We start from the raw sequence: 24,687 nt of genomic DNA on the forward strand, positions 1-24,687 counted from the left end.
GTGGTTAGTGCGCAGTGGGTTAGCCCTGCTGCCTCATGGCGCCGAGGTCCCAGGTTCGATCCCAGCTCTGGGTCACTGTCCGTGTGGAGTTTGCACATTCTCCCCGTGTTTGTGTGGGTTTCGCCCCCACAACCCAAAGAATTGGGGCAGCAGGGTAGCATGGTGGTTAGCATAAATGCTTCACAGCTCCAGGGTCCCAGGTTCGATTCCCGGCTGGGTCACTGTCTGTGTGGAGTCTGCACGTCCTCCCCCTGTGTGCGTGGGTTTCCTCCGGGTGCTCCGGTTTCCTCCCACAGTCCAAAGATGTGCGGGTTAGGTGGATTGGCCATGCTAAATTGCCCGTAGTGTCCTAATAAAAGTAAGGTTAAGGGGGGGGGGGTTGTTGGGTTACGGGTATAGGGTGGATACATGGGTTTGAGTAGGGTGATCATGGCTCGGCACAACATTGAGGGCCGAAGGGCCTGTTCTGTGCTGTACTGTTCTATGTTCTATGTGCAGGGTAGGTGGATTGGCCACGCTAAATTTCCCCTTAATTGGGAACAAAAAAATAATTGGGTACTCTAAATTTATAAAAAAAAAAGTGGTTAGTGGCAAAGTGTTCTGAATCACAGACCTGTTCAAGATTCTGGAGCTCTCCCTTCAGATTTTCCAGTTTCTCCAGTAGCTGCCCCTCTTTGTGAAGTAGGTGATTTTCTGCGTGCAGTGCTACGTACAGCCTATGAACCAGGCTCTTTACATTGTCCATTTCTACAGACGGCTCACTGTGGTCTGAGGCATCAGAAAAAGAACACAAAACACAGAGTTAACACGTAGCTTAGGCCCTGAAAGCCACTCTACTGCTCTGTCTCATTCATAAGATAGGAATTTCCAACGGTGCAGCTCTTGCCCAGTACTACATGGAGGTGTCAGCCTAGTTTATGCGATCGAGTCTTTGGAGGGGTCTTCTGATTGAGGCGAGAGAGTTTTATCGCTGAACCACTGCTGACACAATCTCCCTCTCACAAAGGAAACCCCGAGGTAACTGTAAACAATTATCTATTCAATTATGTACTCAAAGAGTTGTTTCAAAATTGAGACAGAAATATAATGGACCATGTCATCTGCAGAAGCTGCTTTGTGTATTCAATGTTAAGTCCGGAAGATGAATTAAATCGGAAGATGAGGTATTGTTCCTCCAGTTTGTTTTGGGCTTCACTGGAATATAGCAGCAGACCAAGGACGGACTTATGGATATGAGAGCAGGACGGTGAGTTCAGAATCACAGAATAATAGTGCAGAAGAGGCCCTTCGGCCCATCGTGTCTGCACCGACACATGAAAAAAAACTTGACCAGCCTAACTAATCTCACTGGCCAGCACTGGGTCCATTTCCTTGAAATGTTATGAAGTGCCAAATGCTCATCCAGTTACTTTTTAAAGGATGTGAGGCAACCCGCCTCGACCACCCTCCCAGGCAGTGCACTCAGACCGTCACCATCTGGGTAAAAAAGCTTTTCCTCAAATCCCCCCTGAACCTCCTGCCTCTCATCTTGAACTTGTGTCCCCTCGTGACTGATCCTTCAACTAAGGGGAACATACGTTCCCTATCCACCCTGTCCATGCCCCTCATAATCTTGAACACCTCGATCAGGTTGCCCCTCAGTCTGCTCCAACGAAAATAACCCAAGCCTATCCAACCTCTTTTCATAAGTTAAATGTTCCATCCCAGACAACAGCCCCTCCAGTGCAATCACATCCTTGTATAATGTGGCGACCAGAATTGCACACAGTACTCCAGCTGTGGCCTCACCAAAGTTCTATACAACTCCAACATGACTACCCTGCTTTTGTAATCTATGCCTCGATTGGCAAGTGTCCCATAAGCCTTTCTCACCGCCCTATTAACCTGTCCTTCTGCCTTCAGAGATCTCTGGGCAAACGCGCCAAGGCTTTTTGTTCCTTGGAACTTCCTAGTGTCATGCCATTCATTGAATATTTCCTTGTCAAATTACTCCTTCCAAAGTGTATCACCTCTCACTTTTCAGGCTTAAATTCCACCTGCCATTTTTCTGCCCATTTGACCATCCTGTCTATATCTTCCTGGAATCCAAGGCACTCAACCTCACTGTCAACCACCCGGCCAATCTTTGTGTCAGCCATAAACGTACTGATCCTACTCCCCACATAGTTGTCCATGTCATTGAAATGGTAAGCAACGGGATCATCTGGGTCCTGCCTGCAGATGGATCAAACGTGGTCTGCAAAGCGGTCACACAGTCCCTCACACACATCACTGGGCCGTCTTTTCCCTGTTCCAGGTGTCTGCTCACCTTTGTTCTGCCATTAACACATTGTGATCTCTTAATGAGCCACAATCAGCACCCTTCTTAGTCATCATCGCCACAATTTGCATTCCCTTTGTCTTTCTGTCTACAACATCTTTGCCAATCTCCACCTATCGCTGGTCCTCTATCCAACCACTCTGCTCCAACCCCCTCCCCCACAACAGTATATATCTAACCCCACTTCCATTCCTCCCCAGCTTTGATAAAGAGTCATCCAGACTGGAAATGTTAGCTCCCTTCTCTCTCCACAGATGCTGTCAGACCTGCTGAGATTGCCCAGTATCTGCTATTTTTGTTTCAGATTCCAGCATCTGCAGTAATTTGTTTTTATCTGCTTTGTGTATTTCTGAGGATTTATGAGTTTCCCCTACCCCTGTTGTTGGAAGCACTTGTCAAAATGTGCAAAACAAATAGAGTTCAAATCATTAAATCACATTTTTATTCAAAGTAGAAGTGCAGGCCATGTGCTCAAACAATGTACACAACGTGTGGCATGATTTAAGTACATAAAAAATTTCCACTGCTGTGAAGTTGGTGATTTTCTGCATGTAGTGCTATGTAAAGCCTATGAATCGTCAATTTGTACAGAATGCTCACTGAGGCATCAAAGAGAGGACATAGAAGAGAGAGTTAGCACTACAATTCTCAGTGCCCTGCTGTTATTTACATGAATTGCCTCCACACTGATGATATTTAGATGTTTACAATGAAGGATGAACAGTAATCGTTTTCACTGTTACATGGTTCTAAATCAGTCTAACTTATTGACTTCAGGGGTGTTCTCCTTATTCTTTAGGTGAGAACAACTCTGTGCCGCAACCATAAAAATTCGAGGCAAGGAACTGTTTGTGGTTAATAAAGGGTCCTGTGAATTATCGGTCTGACTTCAGAACACATTTTCAAATTCAATTAGTGTAGCATAAAAGGACGAGAGGTGGAGGGATGGGAGAATTCCAGAGCTTAGGGCCTGAGATGGCCGAGGACTCGGCCGTCAATGGTGAAGCGAAGGAAGGGAGCAATGTACCAAAGGCCAAGTGTGGAAGGTTCAGAGTTCTTGGCGGGCTGGAGGAGGTTTTCTATTCCCCTAATTCATTAATGGCATGTGACTGTGCCTGGTGAGGCCAGCGTTTATTGCCCATCATAATTGCTCTTGAGAAGGTATTAGTGAGCTGCTGCGGTCCATGTGATGTAGGCACACCCTCAGTGCTGTTAGAAAGAGAAGTCTAGGACTTTGAGCCAGCTACAATGAAAAAATTGTTATATATTTCCAAATCAGTATTATTTGGGAGGGATCTTGCAGGTTGGTGTCAGCTGCTCTTGCACGTCTAGGTTTGGAGCCACAGGTTTGGAAGGTGCTGTTGAAGGAGGCTTGGTAGGGTACTGCAGTGCATCTTGTAATGGCGCACACCACTGCGACAGAGGTGGCGGGAGTGAATGTTTAAAGTGGTACCAGTCAAATGGGTTGCTTTGATCTGGATAATGTGGAATTTCTTGAGTGTTTTTGTAACCATACGCATCCGGGCAAACGGACAGGACTCCATCACACACCTGACTTCTGTCTTGTAGATGGTGGGCAGTCTTTGGGGATTCAAAAGGTGAGCTGTGACTGGAGGATTCCCAGCCTCTGACCTACTCTTGTAGCCACTGCATTTAAATGGCTGGTCCAGTTATGTTTAATGGAATGCCCAAGGTCAATGTTGATGGTGGAGGATTCAGCAATGGCAATGCCATTGAACGTCATGGGGAGGTGGTTAGATTCTCTCTGGCTGGAGATGGTCAATGTCGGTCACTTGTGTGGCTCAAATGTCATTTACCATTTATTCCTCCACTGACTCCACTTTAGCTAGGGATCCTTGATGCCACACTCGGTCAAATGCTGCCTTGATGTCAAGGACAAATCACTCATCACCTCACCTGTGGAATTCAGCTCTTTTGTCCATGTTTGGACCAAGGCTGTATTGAAGCCTGGAGCCAAAATAGGGAGCTGTTAGGCAATTAAGGGATTTGAACCCAAGGATGAGAATTTGAAAATGAAACAACAGCTTCCACTTTAATTTGCCGCCTTTTAAACAATTTCTGCTTTAAAAAAATAATATCTCTAAATCAAAGCTCAGAACCTATCAATCCCGGAAATACCAGGAAGGTGGCATCATGCATCCATGTTCAGTGAAATCAATTTTAGAGACACTGCCAACAACCGGCCTACATGAAAACTCATCTGAATTTAAATGGCCAGAATGCATATACTGATTGGCATTGTTATACCGCCATTACTCAACAGCACTGATGCAGTCAATGAAAATGAAAAATGAAAATCGCTTATTGTCACGAGTAGGCTTCAAAGGAAGTTACTGTGAAAAGCCCCTAGTCGCCACATTCCGGCACCTGTTCAGGGAGGCTGGTCCGGGAATTGAACCGTGCTGCTGGCCTGCCTTGGTCTGCTTTCAAAGCCAGCTCTTTAGCCCGGTGCTAAACCAGCCCCTACACTTGTCAAAATAAATACATTTCCACATTTTCTGTCAGGCCCCACATACATAAGCAGAAAACCACAATTTATGTTCTGAATAATACAGTAGTAGACAGTGGGTAATATAGACATAATGCAGCAGCCAGAAAGTAAAACAAAGAGCTGGAAGGCCTACTGACGTGGGTCTGAGTTGACTATAAAATAAATTCAAGCTCTTGAAAAGGTACAAACAACTGAACTGAATTATATTTTTAGATACATCTTCGGGCTGGTCTGTCCTCAGTTTGCCAAAATTAACAGGAGTAAAGGACAATTTATTTCACATTCACAAGAACCAGTTGAAAGAGTGACAGCATGTGAATGGATAACAGAGATGAAGTAATAATTCAGCCCTTAGCCTCCAAGAAACGTGTGCAGCTACCCCAGAGTACAGTGGACCCTGAGACAGTGACCAAATTTAAGGAGGAGTTCGACAGATTTTTGATTGGTAATGGGTTGAAGGGTTATGGAAAACGAGCGGGGCGGTGGAGTTAAGGCCAGGATGGCATCAGCCATGATCGAATGGCGGAGCAGACTCGATGGGCCAAATGGGCTCATTCTGCCCCTATATCTTGTGAACTTATGAAACACTTCCACTTGTGAAAGCTTGTGGTTATTGGATCGATTGAAATTTTCAAGACTTTGATTGATGAAGTTTTATTAGGTTAGGGTATCGTGCGTTATGGAGTAAAGATAGGAAAACCAAATTAAGGTGTAGATGAACACTCTGCAGATTACCTGGAAGGAGCTGTGAACTTTGTTCTGGACAACATAGAAACAATATCTGTACTTAGTAGGACAAGCGCTTTTCAATTTATCATGGGGTGAGCATGTTGGCAGATAATTGTTATCTAACTTTTCTGACTGAGATGTTTCCACACTTTTGCTTTTTACAGAATTTTGTTTTTAAATGTTGAGGCTCGCAAAGATTTTCAAAGATCACCAAAAGGGAATAATCACCTTGCCTAGAGTGCAGTCAAGAAATATTTCTTACCTTTTGTTGGGGGCTTCACAAAATACTTGGTTTCATTAATCACCAGTTCAAAGTTGTTTGTTAATAAAATGCTGATCGGTGTTGCGGCTGAAACTCTAGTGCCATCTGCAGGCAAACAAAACATTGGTCTTAAAGAAAAAGATAGTGACCAATTCGTTTTTTTTTAAAGTCGGGAAGTCTCTTTTGCTTGTCCCAACCTTTTCTGGCAAAGACAGATGCTCAAATAAATGTATCTGAAAACAGCAGATATGACTGCAATAAAAGAGAATTGAGTCTCCTTAACATTCCAGGCCCTGGTTACATTGAGATCTGTTGACGATTTTTCAACTTCAGTAGGTAAGTACTATATTCACCTTTCAGAGTTCTCACGTTGTATTTACATTTAAAAAAAAAGTCCTCCTTTCTACAGCTTCATATTAACCCACATTTGTAACTGAAGATCATCAGAGTGTAATGGGCGATTTTAAGCTCATTCGACAAACATGGCTCACAAATGACATGAAATGGAGTCAAACGGTCAATCTTCCACATTGCAGCGATGCAAACCATACTATTATACTTTGAATGAGTATGTGTATGTGACAGAACTTATTATTTCTGCAAAAATTATTGATTGCATTTTTTTCTATTTTTTTTTGTGAGGTGTAGCATTTATATTCGTCAGAATGCATTGCAGTTACTTTGCTATAGAATAAAGGTTTGACAGCCAGGGGAGTAAACGGGTAGGAACAGAAACCCCTCCATCAGAATAGTCACCTGGCTGAAACTCCTGTACAACGCTCCCACGGCGAGCGGACGGACAAACACCACCAGCTCTGAGCACTTCCAGCTGCACAGAGGTACAAGGCAGGGATGCCCGCTGTCCCCGCTGCTGTTTGCCCTGGCGATCGAACCATTAGCTATCGCGCTCAGAGGGGCAAAGAATTGGAAAGCATTCCAGAGAGAAGACAGAGAACATACAGTCTTGCTCTAGGCCGATGATCTTCTCCTCTACGTCACAGGCCCACAAATCAGCATGGAGGGAATCACTGCGCTCTTAAAGAGTTTGGAATCTTCTCGGGCTACAACCCCAACCTGAGCAGAAGTGGGATTTTCCCAGTGAACCCGCAAGGGGGAGGGGCAGAGCTGGAGGGACTGGCGTTAATACAGGCCCGACACAAATTCCACTACCTCGGGATCCAAATTGCCCACGACTGGACACGGATCCACAAGTGGAACCTGACCAGCCTGGTGGAGGAAGTTAAAAAGGACCTGCAGCGATGGAACACACTCACACGCTCCCTGGTGGAGATGAGTGCAGACGATTAAGATTGCAGACGATAAAGATGAACGTACTGCCAGAGGCCGAATGGGTAAGAATGGAGGATAGCTCCTGCACAGGGACCTCCTTCTGGCCCTGGCCACGGCAGCGCTCCCATCCCCACCGACCAGGCACTCTATGAGCCCAGTGGTGATAACCACATTCTGGTCATAGAATGATAGAATTTACAGTGCAGAAGGAGGGCATTCGGCCCATTGTGTGCCTCAGCCCTTGGAAAGAGCACCCCACTGACGCCCAGGCTTCCACCCTATCCCTGTCACCCAGTAACCCGACCCAACCTTTTGGGCACTATGGGGCAATTTAGCATGGCCAATCCACCTTACCTGCACATCTTTGGACTATGGGAGGAAACCGGAGCACTCAGAGGAAACCCACACAGGCACGGGGAGAAAAAGTGCAAACTCCACACACAAAGTCACCCGAGGCCGGAATTGAACCTGGAACCCTGGAGCTATGAGATAGCAGTGCTAACCACCATGCCACCGTGCCGCCCCGTCATGGAATCAACTACGACAGCGGTCTAATCAATATGTCCATTAAGACCCCGATCTGCAACAACCACAGGTTCATACCAGCCAAAATAAACGCCACCTTCATAAGGTTGAGACAGGACAGTGACTGACAGAGACGTTCCAACTGACCGGGGGAAACAAATTAAGATGCATGCAAATTAAAAACTTCCTCCGTAAGGGCGGCACGGTGCAGCAGTGGATAACGGTTCGATCCTGGCCCCGGGTCACTGTCCGTGTGGAGTTTGCACATTCTCCCCATGTCTGTGTGGGTCTCACCCTCACAACTCAAAGATGTGCAGGTTAGGTGAATTGGCCACGCTAAATTGCCCCTTAATTGGAAAAAAAAATAATTGGGTACTCTAAAGAAAATTTTAAACTTCCTACGTAGGGAAACAAAGACATATCCACGGCAACAGTCGCTCTTCGAGGACCTACTGGACATGGACATCTTAGGGAGGAGAAACTGCAGGGTCCTGTATGGGCGACTGCTAGGAAAGGCACGCTCTCCACTGGACGAGACAAGAGAAAAATGGGGGGGAGGACCTAGGGTTTGAAATAGGGTGGGGTCTCTGCACAGGGTCAACTCCACCTCCACTTGTGCAAGGCTAAATCTAATGCAGCTGGAAAAGAGCCCACTTAACTAGAACGCTAATGAGCAGGTTCTTCACCGGAGGTGGAAGACAAATGTGAACGGTGCCAGGGAGGCCCGGCCAACCACACCCACGTGTCCTGGTCATGCCCCAGACTTGTCGGGCTCTGGACAGCCTTCTTTGAGGCAATGTCCAAGGTTGTGGTGATAAGAGTGGAGCCATGGCCGAGACTGGCAGTCTTCGTGGTATCAGAACAGCCAGAACTCTCTATGTGGAGGAGGCCTGATGCCCTAGCCTTTGCCTCCCTAATCGCCGCCGAGTGTGGCTATCACCACTGACGATTGGCAGCATCACCCAAAGCTATGGACTGGCTGTCCGACCTGTCGGAATTTCTTCAAACGGAGAAAATCTAATTCACCATCCAGGTGTTGAAAGAGGGCTTCCACAAAATGAGGGAGCCATTCACCAACCTGTTCCAAGACCTGTTTGTAGCCAGCAGCCAATAATCCAGAAGGTTTGATTATCTCACTCTACAGGTAGCAGAACTGCCTCAGAGCTCATTTAGTGTTCTGAAAGCGTGATTCAGCTCTTGTAACCAATGCAGGTTCTATTTTCTGAACAGCAGATGGTTTCATTCTGGAACTAACAGCAGAGATGCCACATCAATCAATATAACAGCCAACCATTAGCATTACTTGTGAATTCCCACAGTTTCCAACTAAATGGCTCACACAGGCTTGCATTCATCTCCCATCACCAAATTCCATTCTTCAATTGAGTTTCTGCAAGCTGCTGAGTGCATATTCCCATCTCTCCGCTACAGCTTAGGACGTGCATGTATCAGGACAGGAGTTGAATCAAGTCCCACAGGTCAGGTTAGGTGGATTGGTCATGCTAAATTACCCCTTAATGTCCAACAGTTGGGTGGGGTTATGGGGCTTGGGCGGGGGAATCGTCCCTAGATGGGGTGGTCTTCCAAATGTTCTGTGCCGACTCAATAGGCCGATTTGCCTCCTTTTGCACTGTAGAGATTCTATGAAATTAGTACTGGGCCTTTAAAGATTTAAGGCATTGAGGCCTGCTCAGGTAGCATTAATGAATCAAAAATGTAATTACTTATTTTCGGTCATGGGATGTGGGCATCGCCGGTTAGGCCTACATTTATTGCCCATCACTAATTGCCCTGGACTAGTGTGTTGTCATGGCCAGTACAGGCATGAAGATATTACAAATTTTAAAGCTGTATTTTTAAAGTGGACACAGCAGCATTTAAGTTGGCTAGTATCATACCAAATGACTTTGTCAATTTTGGCTCCAGACAGACCTGAAAACTAATCAAATACCTAATTAAAATATGAACAATCATGGCCACTTGTGGAATTCATAAGTCCCTTTTGTTAAGGATGAACTGTCAACAGAACAAGACTATCACACATCAGCTAACTCTCCTTTTTACTTTACCCTGGGCAATGGGCACAATCTTACCATATTTTTCAAAGTTTCAGACTCAGATTGAAAACCGGTGTGGAGCTCTCCATCTGCAGAGCCCCGTTATTTCTCCGAATCTTAATAATAATAATCTTTATTATCTCAAGTAGGCTTACATTAACGTTGCAATGAAGCTACTGTGAAAATCCCCTAGTCACCACATTCCGGTGCCTGTTTGGGTACTCTGAGGGAGAATTCAGAATGTCCAAATTACCTAACAGCACACCTTTCGGGACTTGTGGGAGGAAACCGGAGCACCCGGAGGAAACCCACACAGACACGGAGAGAACATTGACTCCGCACAGACAGTGACCCAAGCCGGAAATTGTACCTGGGACGCTGGCAGTGTGAAGCCACAGTGCTAACCACTTTGCTACCATGCTGCTCCTTTCGGAGTAAAAGAAAATGAGCGGGTGGGGTTTACGCCAACACTCTGGCAGGGTGGGGCCTGATAGAGCCAGCAAGGACGGCTGCACATACTCAGTTCACTTACTTCAACATACTCCACAGAGATAGGTGTCCCATCATCACTGAAGTGGAACTCCCCCCCCCCCAACCACTCACTGCCCGCTCATCCATGTCTGCAAGTTCCCCCTCCCCTCATGGTCTAGGTTGGCATAATGCCAGGCACTGCCCAGACCTGTTCCTCTACCCCCTGCCCTTCCCAGGAGCTATACACACAGGGGCTAGACATACCTTTGCACCCTCGGAGGGATCCCTCAACTGAATCTCATCTTCCAAACCTGTTGTCAACCTCGCAGATATGATGAGCTTTGAATATTCAATGGGGTGGAGGATCATGTGGCGGTGGGGGTGCTGGTTAATATTTAAAATGTTTACATCCATTAAAATAAGGTTCTTCCCCTTTGAGTGAGATCCTCATTATGTCACCGGTGAGGGGCGTTGCAAATCAGGAAATGCGATCTCACCGGCAAGAATCGCTTTTCCTGATTCGCTCTGGATTTAACGCCCCTGCAGCTGAAATTTACCCCCAGCATCTTTTTGGAAGGGAATTCAAAAGCATAATTTTAATTGACTGGGCTTATTCAATTACAGAAACCATGGCAACGTGCCTGTGCATGAAAACCATAAAATGTAAAAAGAAAACAACCCATCATCTTTTTGGAAGAAGGACTTTCAACTTGTAATTGGTCACATGATTAAGGCAACCATGTTTGTTACCTATTCTTAAAAAGAGCACCTCAACAGATACTATCTGTAAAGCCACTGAACAGTTGCAAGATAACTACACAGCCAGGGTAAAACATCTATACCTTGAAAGTGGAAGGATTCTTCCCACACCTGTCCTATCCTTGCAGCTTACTGAGAAATTCTCTACTTTACAAGAATCTCCACTCCAACTAAAGCATCAATTCAGCTAAGGAACTACAGGCCTGCTACAAAAGAGACCAAAATCATACAAATTGTTGTCATTTTGCTTTTTTCTTTGTGTGTGCGCGTGTGCAGTAGTGTGTGTATAATGCTGCGCTTTAAACAATGGGGGTAAGTGTGTGTTAATAAATAATCTTCTTTATTTTTAAATTCACAAAAGCTGGAAATTAATTGGGACAAACCATTCTGAGGGTAAGAAAACACACTAACTTCACCACACAAAAGTACTTTGAGCACAGACATAAACTCTGTGTGACAGTGTAAAGGATGGTTTCAAATGTACTGAATAACAATCACCTTCTGAAAAGATGGCAGCACTGTTGATGCCTCGATCCTCATTCTTCAAGTCCTCAAGAAGGTCGCCAACATTCATCAGCAATGGCTTCACCAGAAATTGGCAACGCTCTTTTCTGGAGGGCAGCATGATGGAGATTACTGGAAAACCGTGCTTGTATTCAACAGTGACATCTGGAATATAATGGCAAAGTTCAACTCACAGTAAACTAACAGTAAACAGAAAATGAAGCCGGCTTTTCTAATGCACCATACAGCCATCAGCGCATTATGTGCACAGTCAGGTTTGTCACCTAGTCAGTATTTAAGAGAAGCATGAGCTTCTCTCAAATCTCAACTGGCCAACATTCCAGGGGAGGTCAAAGTTACTGTTTTTTTATAAATTTAGATTACCCAATTATTTTTTCCAATTAAGGGGCAATTTAGCGTGGCCAATCCACCTAACCTGCACATCTTTGGGTTGTGAGGGCGAAACCCACGCAGACACGGGGAGAATGTGTAAACTCCTCACGGACAGTGACCCAGGGCCGGGATACGAACCCAGGTCCTCAGCGCCGTAGGCAGCAATGCTAACCACTGTGCCACCGTGCTGCCCAAAGTTACTGTTTTAAGTACACCCTGAAACTCTCCTGGCAGAGTGGCAGCATTGACCTCAGTGACTGGAAGGGAGCTTGCTATCAATCGCTCAGATTGGCAACAACATGTCCGTCATGCTGCATCACACCGAATCCCAAAGTGTGAACGACATGGCAGAGAATAAAAGAAAAGGAAGAAAATCCTGCTCTCCGGCTCCCACTGCCTCATGGACCCTGCTGCTCCATGTGTTCAAAGATCTAGGAGTCAGAAATCAACCTGTTCAATCGTATGAGGAACTATGACAGGAACCCGCAACACGTGAATAGATATAATCCTCAAATCGAGGGACAGCCAATGACGGAAGGGAACATGCAGAAGCAAAGCATGGTCAAAAACATCATTTAACAATATCTTCTAAAAAAAACAGGGGTGGTGGGGGAAATGGGCAGAACAGTATTTTATATTTGGATACTTCTCGTGTGGCATTGAAACAGTGGTTTTCAATCTGACAGCTCTCCCCTGGTGTGTCAGGGCTGAAACCAGATGTTTGAAGAAGTCAATTCTCTGCCAGGAAGATACTTAGGAAATGTGGCTAAAGAGCGGAGATTCCGAGAGGAATGCATAGCACTAAATGTCCATAAGTCGAGCTGCCTATATCCTTCTAATGTTAGTAAATATGTATTTCTATTTGTGCCTTTTTGCCTCTCAGCTACTTGCATCGCATGCAGCGGAGAAATGAAAGCCGAACTGTGCAAGATTACAACATACAAAAATAATAATTTAACTGACAATTAGGACACATTGTACATCACAAAAAGATTGCCAGTTACCAGCCTCAAAGTCAATAATTTCCACAGCAAGTTCAAGGGCTAGATTCACTAACTCCATAGGAATCCTTAATTGCTCAAGGATGACCAAATACAGTTTCTGCCTTCCGATTTCAATCAGAAGATGGATGGAGTCAATAGAATCAAAGTATTGCGAATCTTGAAAAAAGGGGGGAAAATTATAAAACAGGCTTTGCCTCTTTGTTTACATTGTACACGGATTCAGTAAATACACCCCAACTCTTCCAAAATATTAAATCAATACAATAATTACACTGGATCGGTAATACAATCCCCCTCCATTTATACCAATCCCCTCCATTTATGCAATGAAATGAAAATCACTTATTGTCACAAGTAGGCTTCAATTAAGTTACTTTGAAAAGCCCCTAGTTGCCACATTCTGGCGCCTGTTTGGGGAGGCTGGTACGGGAATTGAACCGTGCTGCTGGCCTGCCTTGGTCTGCTTTAAAAGCCAGCGATTTAGCCCAGTGTGCTAAACCAGTCCCAGTTGTGTATATTAGGAGATGTGTGGTAAGATCCTGTACTACAGGTATGGGGGTAGTCCCTGCCTGTTGGCTCCGCCCAGTAGGCGGAGTATAAATATGTGTGCTCCATGGCGATTCTGAGGTACTGTATAGCCATGTTCACGGTCCAGGGCGTAGAATTCAGTGGCTTCTGCTTCTACGTCCTCCCCAACCTCTGAGCTGCCCTGCTACTCGGCCTGGACTTCCAGTGTAACCTCCAGAGCCTAACACTGAAATTTGGCGGGCCCCTACCCCCCCCCCATCCCCCCCTTACTGTGTGCGGCCTCGCGACCCTAAAGGTCGACCCTCCTTCCCTATTCGCAAACCTAATCCCGGATTGCAAACCCGTCGCCACCAGGAGCAGACGGTACAGCGCCCAGGACAGGACCTTCATCAGGTCCGAGGTCCAGCGACTGCTTCAGGAAGGCATCATCGAGGCCAGCAATAGTCCCTGGAGAGCTCAAGTGGTAATGGTGACAACTGGGGAGAAACACAGAATGGTCGTGGACTACAGCCAGACCATCAATCGGTACACGCAGCTCGACGCGTACCCCCTCCCACGCATATCTGATATGGTCAATCAGATTGCACAGTACCAGGCCTTCTCAACTGTAGACTTAAAATCCACCTACCACCAGATCCCCATCCGTAAGGCGGACCGCCCATACACTGCCTTCGAGGCAGATGGCCGCCTCTACTACTTTCTCAGGGTTCCCTTCGGCGTCACCAACGGGGTCCCGGTCTTCCAAAGGGAGATGGACCGATGGTTGACCGGTACGGACTGCGGGCCACTTTCCCGGACCTAGATAATGTCACCATCTGCGGCCACGATCAGCAGGACCACGATGCCAACCTTGCCAAATTTCTCCACACCGCCTCTCTCCTAAACCTCACCTATAACAAGGCGAAGTGCGTATTTAGCACGAACCGCTTAGCCATCCTCGGCTATGTGGTCCAGAACGGAGTTCTGGGGCCCGATCCCAAATGCATGCACCCCCTCATGGAGCTCCCCCTCCCCCACTGCCCCAAGGCCCTCAAGTTCTGCCTGGGGTACTTTTCGCATTACGCCCAGTGGGTCCCAAACTATGCGGACAAGGCCCGCCCACTCATCCAGTCCACCCTTTTCCCCTGACAGCTGAGCTCAACAGGCCTTCAACCGTATTTGAGCCGACATCACCAAGGCAACGATGCACGCAGTCGATGAGACGTTGCCCTATCAAGTGGAGAGTGACGCATCAGACGTCGCTCTAGCCGCCACGCTCAATCAGGCAGGCAGACCCATGGCATTCTTTTCCCGCACCCTTCATGCCTCCGAAATTCGGCACTCCTCCGTCGAAAAAGAGGCCCAAGCCATCGTTGAAGCTGTGCGGCATTGGAGGCATTACCTGGCCGGCAGGAGATTCACTCTCCTCACTGACCAACGGTCGGTTGCCTTTATGTTTAACAACACACAACGGGGCAAGATCAAGAATGATAAAATCTTGAGGTAGAGGATCGAGCTCTCCACCTACAACTACGAGATTTTGTATCGCCCCAGTAAGCTCATAGAGCCCCCCAATGCCGTATCCCGAGGTCCATGTGCCAGCGCACAAGTAGACCGACTCCGGAACCTGCACGACAACCTTTGTCACCCGGGAGTCACACTGTTGTACCACTTCACAAAGGCCCAAAATCTGCCCTACTCCGTCGAGGAAGTCAGGGCAATCACCAGAGACTGCCAGGTCTGTGCGGAGTGCAAACCGCACTTCTACCAGCCGGACTGCGCATGCCTGGTGAAGGCCTCCCGCCCCTTTGAACGCCTCAGCATGGATTTCAAATGGCCCCTCCTCTCCACCGACCGTAACACGTACCTCCTCAGTGTGGTCAATGAGTACTCCAGATTCCCGTTCGTCATCCAGTGCCCCGACATGACGTCTGCCACCATCATTAAAGCCCTCAACACAATCTTTGCTCTGTTCAGCTTCCCCGCTTACATCCACAGTGACAGGGGATCCTCATTCATGAGCGATGAGCTGCGTCAGTTCCTGTTCAGCAGGGGTATCGCCTCCAGCAGGACGACCAGCTATAACCCTCGGGGAAACGGGCAGGTGGAGAGGGAGAACGGGACGGTCTGGAGGGCTGTCCAGCTGGCCCTACGGTCCAGAAATCTCCCGCCTCCCGCTGGAAGGAGGTCCTCCCCGACGCACTGCACTCCATTCAGTCGCTGCTATGCACTGCGACTAACGATACACCCCATGAACGTCTCTTTGCCTTCCCCAGGAAGTCCACATCTGGGGTGTCGCTCCCGACTTGGCTCGCAGCTCCAGGACCCGTTCTCCTCCGTAAGCACGTACAACTCCACAAAGTGGACCCGTTGGTTGAAAGGGTGCAGTTACTCCACGCTAACCCCCAGTATGCCTACGTGGTGTACCCGGACGGCCCCCAGGATACTGTCTCCCTCAGGGACCTGGCACCAGCAGGTTACACTTACACACACACACTGACACACACACACTGACACACACACAAACCTCCGGCCCGCGCCACCCTACCCTCCCCCCACCCATCCAGCAGCACCCCTCCAGGACCATCTGTCCTTCCCTTGCCCACGCCAAAAGATAAAGAGGATTTCGGCATGCTCCCGGAGTCACCGAGGAGCAGATCACCACTGGAATCGCCGCCACCACTGTTGCTGCTCCCAACGTCACATCAAGCCCTGGACCGGCTAAACCTGTAATTGGTTCGGGTCTGTTAAAGCACCTTGTACTGGACTTCAACATTTTTTTTGCCTCTGTATATTAAACTTGCTCTGTATATAGTTCTCCGCCACCCCGCCGGACCCAATTTTGACAGGGGGTGAATGTGGTAATCACCACTGTTGTGTATATTAGGAGATGTGTGGTAAGATCCTGTACTACAGGTACGGGGATAGTCCCTGCCTGCTGGCTCCGCCCAGTAGGCGGAGTATAAATATGTGTGCTCCCTTTACAGCAGCCATTTCGCCAGCTGCCGTAGGAGGCCACACATCTTAGAGTAATAAAGCCTCAGTTGTATTCAACTCTCGTCTCTGTGCAATTGATCGTGCATCATGAATACCTTCTGAAGTCATTAAGGGGAGAGATATCATGTGACCATAGTAACCATTTTTTAAACTCTCTTTAATACAGCAACTAAGTTGCTAAAACAATAGTCTGGAAAGCTGCCAATGAAGCCGTAATAAGCTCCTTTCTCTTTAACAAATTCGGGACCTTATGGGTGGGATTCTCCTGCACTTGGAGAGATGGCCCAAAGCCGGCTCCAAGAGCGGCGCAAACCACTCCGGCGTCCAAATCCTCTGCACTTCCGGAGGGGTTGGTGCTGTGCCAACCGGCGGCGAAGGGCCGCTGTGAGTTGGCACATGCGCAGAACCGCCGGCGTGTTCCCTGCGCATGCGCAGGGGGTTTCTTCTCTGCGTCGGCCATGGCGGAGCCTTACAGAGGCCGGCACGAAGGGAAAGAGTGCCCCCACGGCACAGGCACTCCCGCAGATCGGTGGTCCCCCCCCCCCCCCCTCGAGGACCCCGCTAGACGGCTGATAAGCCAGGTCCCACCATGATGGACAATGTCCATTCACGCCGATGGGACTGACCGAAAACGGGTGGCCGCTCGGCCTATTGGAGCCCGGAGAATTGCCAGGGGGGCCGCTGCCAATGGCCCCCGACCGGCGTGGCCTGATTCCCGCCCCCGCCCAACAACCGGAGAATTCGGCAGCCGGCGTTGGGGCAGGATTCACACCACCCCCTGGCAATTCGCCGACCTGGTGGGGGGTCGGAGAATCCCACCCTATGTCTTTACAGTTTAAAGATTCAGCACAGAGATGGTGGGCGTGATTTACCGCCTACGTTCTGCCAGAATCAGGACAGGACACCGCTGGTAGATCCCTGTTAATCCCACCCAGAAAGGAGTCGGATTTTCTTTTGATTAAATCCATCAAATGGACTCTCAGGTGCAGAAATGATCAACTTCTGGAAGAGATAGATTGAGCGCACGATGCTGGTGAATAGTGGGAGGGGCTAAAAACAAGAACCGGGCTGGCTGTCAAATGGTATGCGATGTAACCGGCCCCCTCCCGTAGGAAAAAGAAGCATCCCGCCATAGTGTGGCAAGAAGCCAATAATCACCACTTATGCCCCATTTCCATACAATTAATGGGAGTCACCCGTTATCCTACAGCCTCCCATCATTCATCAGCCTCCCAGCAAGTGGTCACGCTGGCGCCCATTGATACTCCTTTTTAAAACCGTGAAGCTGACGGAAGGGCTTCTGCAGGTAGCCGAGGAGGTGAGTAGCTACCTTCAGTTAAAGGCAAAGAGACCGGGGGCACTGGGCTTGCTGCTCCAGTGCTCGGCCAGGGGTGGGGAGGCACCCTTGGGTGGGGAAGCACCCTCGGCTGGGGGGGGACGCTGGGGGGAGACAACCATGCCCTGCTCCGTCATTGCAACCCTGGATCATGTGCACCTGTTTAGGGGCAACCCTTGCCCCTGCCCGTCTGCCCCACCAACCACCCCTGACTTACACCGCCTGCTGAGGCCTCTGGCCGTGCGGCTGAAGGCTATCGCTGAATTGGCTATCGTGGTTAAGTGAGTATTTCACACAACCCAAGTGGATTCCTGTGGGTGGGCGGGCCATGTAGCATGTGGGAGTCACTACCTACCATCCCAATCAGACCATGATGCCTGGACACTGTGGGAGGCAACGCCACACACACCTGGTCTACCAGCAGCAGCTGAGATCCAAACACCCAGGGGATGGGCCCCAGCAGCGGGGACATGCCCACAGCCGGAGGGTGGGTGAGGTCAACGGGGAGGGGGAGCACCCGGCCCAGGTAACATTATGTGCAGGTGTCAGCAGTGCAGGGTTTGGGGTCCATTGAAAGGGGGCCCCGCGGCGGCTAGGTTTGCTTGGGTGGGGGAGGGCAATCAATAGGGGAATGGAGGGTCAACGTTTGTCAGTCGAGCAATTCCTTCCAGATATTGAACTGTATGGATGGTATTTCGGACCCCGCAGAACTTGTCCTAGTGGTGCTGCTGGTAGGCCGAGCGGCCAGGCGCCAGAGACGGCGACAGCAGCAGCGTCTGCAGAGGCTCGAGGCGGCGGCCCATGTGCTGCACCCCGCCCCACACCCTGAGTGTGAGACCCAGAGGGGGAGGCCCGCTTTGGCCCAGGGTTTACAAGTGCCGCTGGTCGTTCGAGCAGATGGCGGACAGCATGTGCCGCAGGAGACTCCGCCTCAACAAGGAGACAGTGCGGCACCTCTGCCACGTCCTCGCGGACTTGGCACCACGTGGAGGATGAGGACACCCGCTATCCGTGGCCGTCAAGGTCATCCTGACTTTTACGCCTCGCGATCATTCCTGGGCTCGAGTGGGGATCTGTGTGGCATCTCGCAGCCCACAGGTGGGGACCTGTGTGGCATCTCGCAGCCCACAGGTGGGGACCTGTGTGGCATCTCGCAGCCCACAGGTGGGGACCTGTGTGGCATCTCGCAGCCCACAGGTGGGGACCTGTGTGGCATCTCGCAGCCCACAGGTGGGGACCTGTGTGGCATCTCGCAGCCCACAGGTGGGGACCTGTGTGGCATCTCGCAGCCCACAGGTGGGGACCTGTGTGGCATCTCGCAGCCCACAGGTGGGGATCTGTGTGGCATCTCGCAGCCCACAGTTGGGGACCTGTGTGGCATCTCGCAGCCCACAGGTGGGGACCTGTGTGGCATCTCGCAGCCCACAGGTGGGGACCTGTGTGGCATCTCGCAGCCCACAGGTGGGGACCTGTGTGGCATCTCGCAGCCCACAGGTGGGGACCTGTGTGGCATCTCGCAGCCCACAGGTGGGGACCTGTGTGGCATCTCGCAGCCCACAGGTGGGGACCTGTGTGGCATCTCGCAGCCCACAGGTGCATCCGACAGGTCACGGAAGCCCTGTTTGCCCGGGCGGAAAATTACATCAACTTTGCAATGTGCCAAGCCCAACAAGATGCCCGGGCAGCAGAGATGCCCGTGGTCCAGGGGCTGATAGACTGCACGCATGTTGCGTTGCACGCACCAGGTCAGCTGGGAGTGCCCTACATTAACAGGAAGGGGCTCCACTTCCTGAATATCCAACTTGTGTGTTGCCAGCACATGCAGATCATGCACATGTATGCACACTTCTCAGGGAGTGTGCAGGACAGCCAGATCCTGGGGCAGTCAGACATTCCCGGCCTCTTCGAGGACCACACCAGGATGGCCGGCGGCAGCGGCTGGAGGACAGTCCCGGGAAGGAACCAGTCAGCAGCTGCAGGACAGGAAGCACCTGCAATACAGGGATCAGAAACATATCAGCCAAGAGTGAATGGAGGAGCAGATGGGTCGAATGGCCTAATTCTGCTCTGTGTTTTATGGTCTGGAAAAATCTCTTGCACTTTATTAATAAAGTTTGAGGTTTATGGGTCAATTCAGATTCTGGATTCACTCATGTACACAAACACCCAGCACAGATGGGACTATCAACAGAGCTCCAGGAAAACTCATTTATTTTTAACAGTGTTTCAAATGAAATTAGATGATGCGGAAAACAGTTCAACCACAGAAATCCAATTTAAAATGAGCATCAATCCGAGGTAAAATGTGTCTCAATGGGGGAGTTCAGAGACATGGCCTCAGCGCATTTTAAATACTTTGGAATCATCATAAATGGTCTGTTTTAGGCAGGCTCCAATTTAATTTTCCCTTTTATAAACTACCGCTGCGTACGCTCTTTCCCCAATTCTTCACACAAATCTCCAATTCTTCAGGTGTTCCAGAAGCATCCATTTCTTTCATCTTTCTTGGTCAACCCTCTCCACTTATTTTTTAACACCTCCTTCAACATCCCATCCCCTCACTGATCTTGCTCAATCCCCAGGAAAACAACTTCTGCTCCACATGTTTCATTTTATTTTGCAGTTGGGCTCTCTGGGAGTGACATGAGGGTGATGTGTGAGGCCTCCTGAATAACTCTGTTAGAAGAGGATATCAATGGCACTGCGGTCTCCTCTATATCGGAGAGACCAAACGCAGACTGGGTGATCGCTTTGCTCAGCATCTTCGGTCTGTGCGCATTCAGGACCCTGACCTTCCCGTTGCTTGCCATTGTAACAAAATACCCTGCTCCCAAGGCCACATGTCTGTTCTTGGCCTGCTGCAATGTTCCAGTGAAGCACAATGCAAACTGGAGGAACAACATCTCATCTTCCGGTTAGGTATGCAACAGCTTTCCGGCCTGAACATCAAATTCAACAACTTCAGATGATCAGCTCTACCCCATTTGTTTTCATCCCATTTCATTTTAACTGTATTTTACCATTTCATTCTTGTCTTTCTTAATATATAATAACCCCCCACCCCACCCATCTTATCCACCTTTCCTTACCCTTTCTCCTCTTTGCTTCCCTCTTCCACCCCCTCCCCCTCCATCTATCACAGTTTACCCTCTGATGTTAGTTTCCCTGCTGTTTGGCCTTTCACATCTTTTGTTCTCTATGGGAACTGCCATTAACACTCTTTCCCCTTGGTATCTGTGGCCATTAGCACCCGGTTTCCCTGCCTTTCTGTGGCTATGACTCATCTTTCATTCTCACTCCACAGTATAAATATTTCCCACTTTCTCTGTCTGTTAGCTTTGACAAAGAGTCATCGGACTCGAAACGTTAGCTCTTTTCTCTCCCTACAGATGCTGCCAGACCTGCTGAGATTTTCCAGCATTTTCTCTTTCGTTTCAGATTCCAGCATCCGCAGTAATTTGCTTTTATCAATGGCACTTTCAAACTGGCTGCCGTCACGATATGTGGGTGCCGACTAGGGGCTTTTGACAGTAACTTCATTGCAGTGTTAATATAAGCCTACTCGTGACAATAAAGATTATTATTGTAAAGCACAGAAAGGGTTAATGAAATGTTACTACTCCAGTCACTAGATGGTGCTATAGAGCAACCATATAAATATGACATATTTCCTTGACTTCAGGGAGAGAGTGGAAGGGAGCCAGACAGAGTAGGTATAGCTGATAAAATAACTTAGTGTTGGAGAAGTGTACTTTACTTAACTACCTTAGTAATATGTTCGAATCTAATTCAGTGTAGTGTAATAAATTAGCTTTGTTTGTTACATGCTGCTTGCTGTCCTTTGTTAACACTAAAACCTTCACCATCCTGAAGAACAAAAACAAAGAACACAACAGCTGGAGTAGGTGTTTGCAACACGCATCTACATTGCTAATCGTGCCTGCAAGCGGAAACTCAACACAGACCTCCCAGTCCAAATTAACTGCCTGGCGCAGGGATAGTAACAACAAAAGATATTTATTTCCATGGAGAGCTTTGTAATTGCTTTTGCTACTGAAGTAAAAATGATTAGAAGAGAACTATCCTTTTTAGATCATTAAGATATCATGAACATGTACAGCATGTAATTAAAAAGGTCGACTGACCTTTACATCTAGAGGTCTGGAATATTATGGGATGGAAGTCATGATCCAGCTAAATAGAGCCCTGATTCGACCATAGAATACAGTGAGACGTTCTGTGCATCACACTACGTTTGTTTGTTTTCTATCTTCACACACACTCTTTTCCCTTTGGACAATAGTAGGAGATGTTTTGGACCTATTAACAGGCTGATTATCTGCCTGTCTGAATGGCATCTTGAATACCCATTGCATGGCCAACCAGTCCTAGAATAAGACTTGAACTCAGAGCTTCTGGTTTACAGGCAGGGCTGCTACTTTTTCCCCCCCATTCATTGGTGGGAAGTGGTACACACACTGCTACTACTGTGCGTCAGTGGTGGAGGGAGTGAACGTTTGTGGATGGGGTGTCAATCAAGTGGGCTACTTTGTCCTGGATGATGTCAAATTTCTTGTGTTGTTGGAGCTGCACTCATCCAGCTAAGTGTGGAGTATTCCGGCACTCTACTGACTTGTACCTTGTAGATTGTGGACAGGCTTTGGGGAGTCAGGAGGCGAGTTACCATCCACAGGATTCCTAGCCTCTGACCTACTCTTGTAGCCACAAAAGCTCCTCCAAAACTTTGAGGAAGTACAGCTTCCACTTACCAGAATGTCACCTGGAATCTAAATCTTAAATTGAGGTGAGCTTATAGAAACTGGTATGCCCCTGCAATATAGAAGGTGAAACGGTGGTTTGATGAAACTTTGATCCAGATATTAAAAAGACCTTAAATGATAGAGAAACTATTTCTATTGTTTGGGGAGTATCAGACTAGAGGCTAGACATATTAGTACCTGATCTTTTGGGAGCAACGTTAGAAAACAATTTCTCAAGCAAAGGTTGGTGGAAGTTTGGAACTGTCTTTTGCAAACGCAATTGATGCTAGCTCAATTATTAACTTTAAATTTGAGATTGATAGATTGTTGTTATTGTCCAAAGATATTATGGGATATGGGCAAATGTGTTTCGGTCACAAATGAGCTTTAGCCATGATCTCCCTGAATGGCAGGCAGAATAGGCTACAGAGGAAAATTGAATTACTCATGTTCCTAAGACTACAAGAAAAGATTTATTCTTAAATTATGCCCGTTATGACCACCCGGTGTTCCAAGGCGCTTTACAACCGATTAAGTACTACTGTAGCTGGGAAACACAGCAGCCAATGGAAAGTCAGCAAGCTCCAACAAATAGCTAAACTAATAATGGCCAGATGTTTCAGTGATGTTGACTTTGTGATATCTATTGGCCGGGTCACCGCGGATAACTCCATGTTCTTCTACAAAGTAGTGCCACGGGATCATTTCTGTACTTCCAAGGGGATGGACAGGGCTTCAGTATAACATATTTTTGGAATATCATACCCCGGACCATGCAGCACTCCCTCAGGGCTGTAATGGGAGTGTCAGCCTGAATTTGTGTACTGAAAGAAGACTTAAACCTAGAAGCTTCTGACTCCCAAGGTGAGTACTACCAACTGAACCACAATTGACACTATTAAAAAGAATCGCCGGGGATCAAGTAATGCAGTGGCGGGAATAGTAGTGTTCTGGTGGGCTTTGGCGCTAGTCATCTTTCAGTCCTCTCATTTATACTGTCCACGCGGCACATACTACCTAATACAGGTGCGAATACTCCATAGTACGTCCCCAGGAGATTTATGGCTAAGTGGTGTTGAAAAAATGCCGAGGAATCCTAAAAAGAATCATCGAGAAAAGGGAGCAGTCGGATGCAGCTGATTCCTCAACATGGCGACCTGATCCTCGAGTGGGCTCTTGATCCAGCACTCTCAAAAAGCGTTGTAGATGATGACTGCGGACATCATTGAAGCATTGACGATAAACCCGGCTTGTTAACACAGAATATTAGTGCTCACAAGACTAAGCTGCAGAATGCTAACAACATGCTCGATGAAACGGGGGAGAGAATCCAGACTGTCGAAAATGCAACTTCCTCGGCTGAGGCCTGCTTGCAATCCAGCTTCGTTTATCAGAAATCCTGGAGGGTCTGGAGAACTGAGGCCGAAAGAAAAATGCCCAGGTGGTCGGTTTGCCAGAGAGAATGGAGTGTAAGCTCCTTGTTAATTCTTTTCAGTACTGGCTGCCATGTTTTCTTAATCTGGATCCAGAAGCTAGGCGTATTAAGCTGGAAAGTGCACATCGTATTCGGTCTTTGAGGCCCGTAATTATCCGTTTTCATAACTTCGGATATCACCAGAGTGTGTTGCAAGCAGAGAGGCATGGTGGGACATGGTTCTACTAGGAGGCAAGGGTCTCTTTCTTGCAAGATTTCTCAGCAGTGACACAGCAGAGGCTTCAATAAAATGAGACGGTGACTCAAGGTAGTTGGGGTGAATTATTCGCTACTTTATCCTGTGACAAGAAGGGTGGTATCCGACAACTCTGTAAAGACGTTCGACAACCTGGCTAAGATCGTGGCTCATGTGAACTCCATGGAAGGCAATTGTAACATTCTGCAGCTCATTGTAAACCCCAGATCTATCCCCGTTATAATTTTAAAAAATTAATTTACAAGATGTGGGCATCGCTGCTTCAGCCAGCATTTATTGCCCATCTCTAATTGCCCTTCAGAACGTGGTGGTGAGTTGCCTTCTTGAACCGCTGCAGTCATTGAGGTGTCGGTACATCCACTGTGCTGTTAGGGAGGGAGTTCCAGGTTGTTTCCCCAGCGACTGTGAAAGAACGGTGATATATTTCCAAGCCTGGGTGTTGAGTGACTTACAGGGGAATCTCCAGATGGTGGGGTTCCCAGGTATCTGCTGCTATTGTCGTTCGAGATGGTAGCGGTCATGAGTTTGGAAGGTGCAGTCTAAGGAACCTTGGCGGGTTAGGGGGAGACA

At 48.2% G+C, this 24,687-nt stretch overlaps 1 protein-coding gene across 2 annotated transcripts in view; it reads right to left on the bottom strand.

Annotated features, from left to right (window-relative positions):
* The window catches only part of LOC119963245 (calcium uniporter regulatory subunit MCUb, mitochondrial-like), a 243,696-nt gene that overhangs the window by 31,124 nt on the left and 187,885 nt on the right, over positions 1-24,687 (bottom strand). For both annotated transcript variants that reach the window (XM_038792052.1, XM_038792053.1), the window contains 3 exons: positions 11,424-11,594; positions 5,824-5,928; positions 614-768 (listed from right to left, as the gene is read on the bottom strand). In XM_038792052.1, the coding sequence (XP_038647980.1) occupies positions 614-768; positions 5,824-5,928; positions 11,424-11,594 (431 nt within the window). The remainder of the gene's footprint in view (positions 1-613; positions 769-5,823; positions 5,929-11,423; positions 11,595-24,687) is intronic.

Source organism: Scyliorhinus canicula, chromosome 3 (assembly GCF_902713615.1).
Source record: "Scyliorhinus canicula chromosome 3, sScyCan1.1, whole genome shotgun sequence".
In the NCBI taxonomy this organism is placed as follows: Eukaryota; Metazoa; Chordata; class Chondrichthyes; order Carcharhiniformes; family Scyliorhinidae; genus Scyliorhinus; species Scyliorhinus canicula.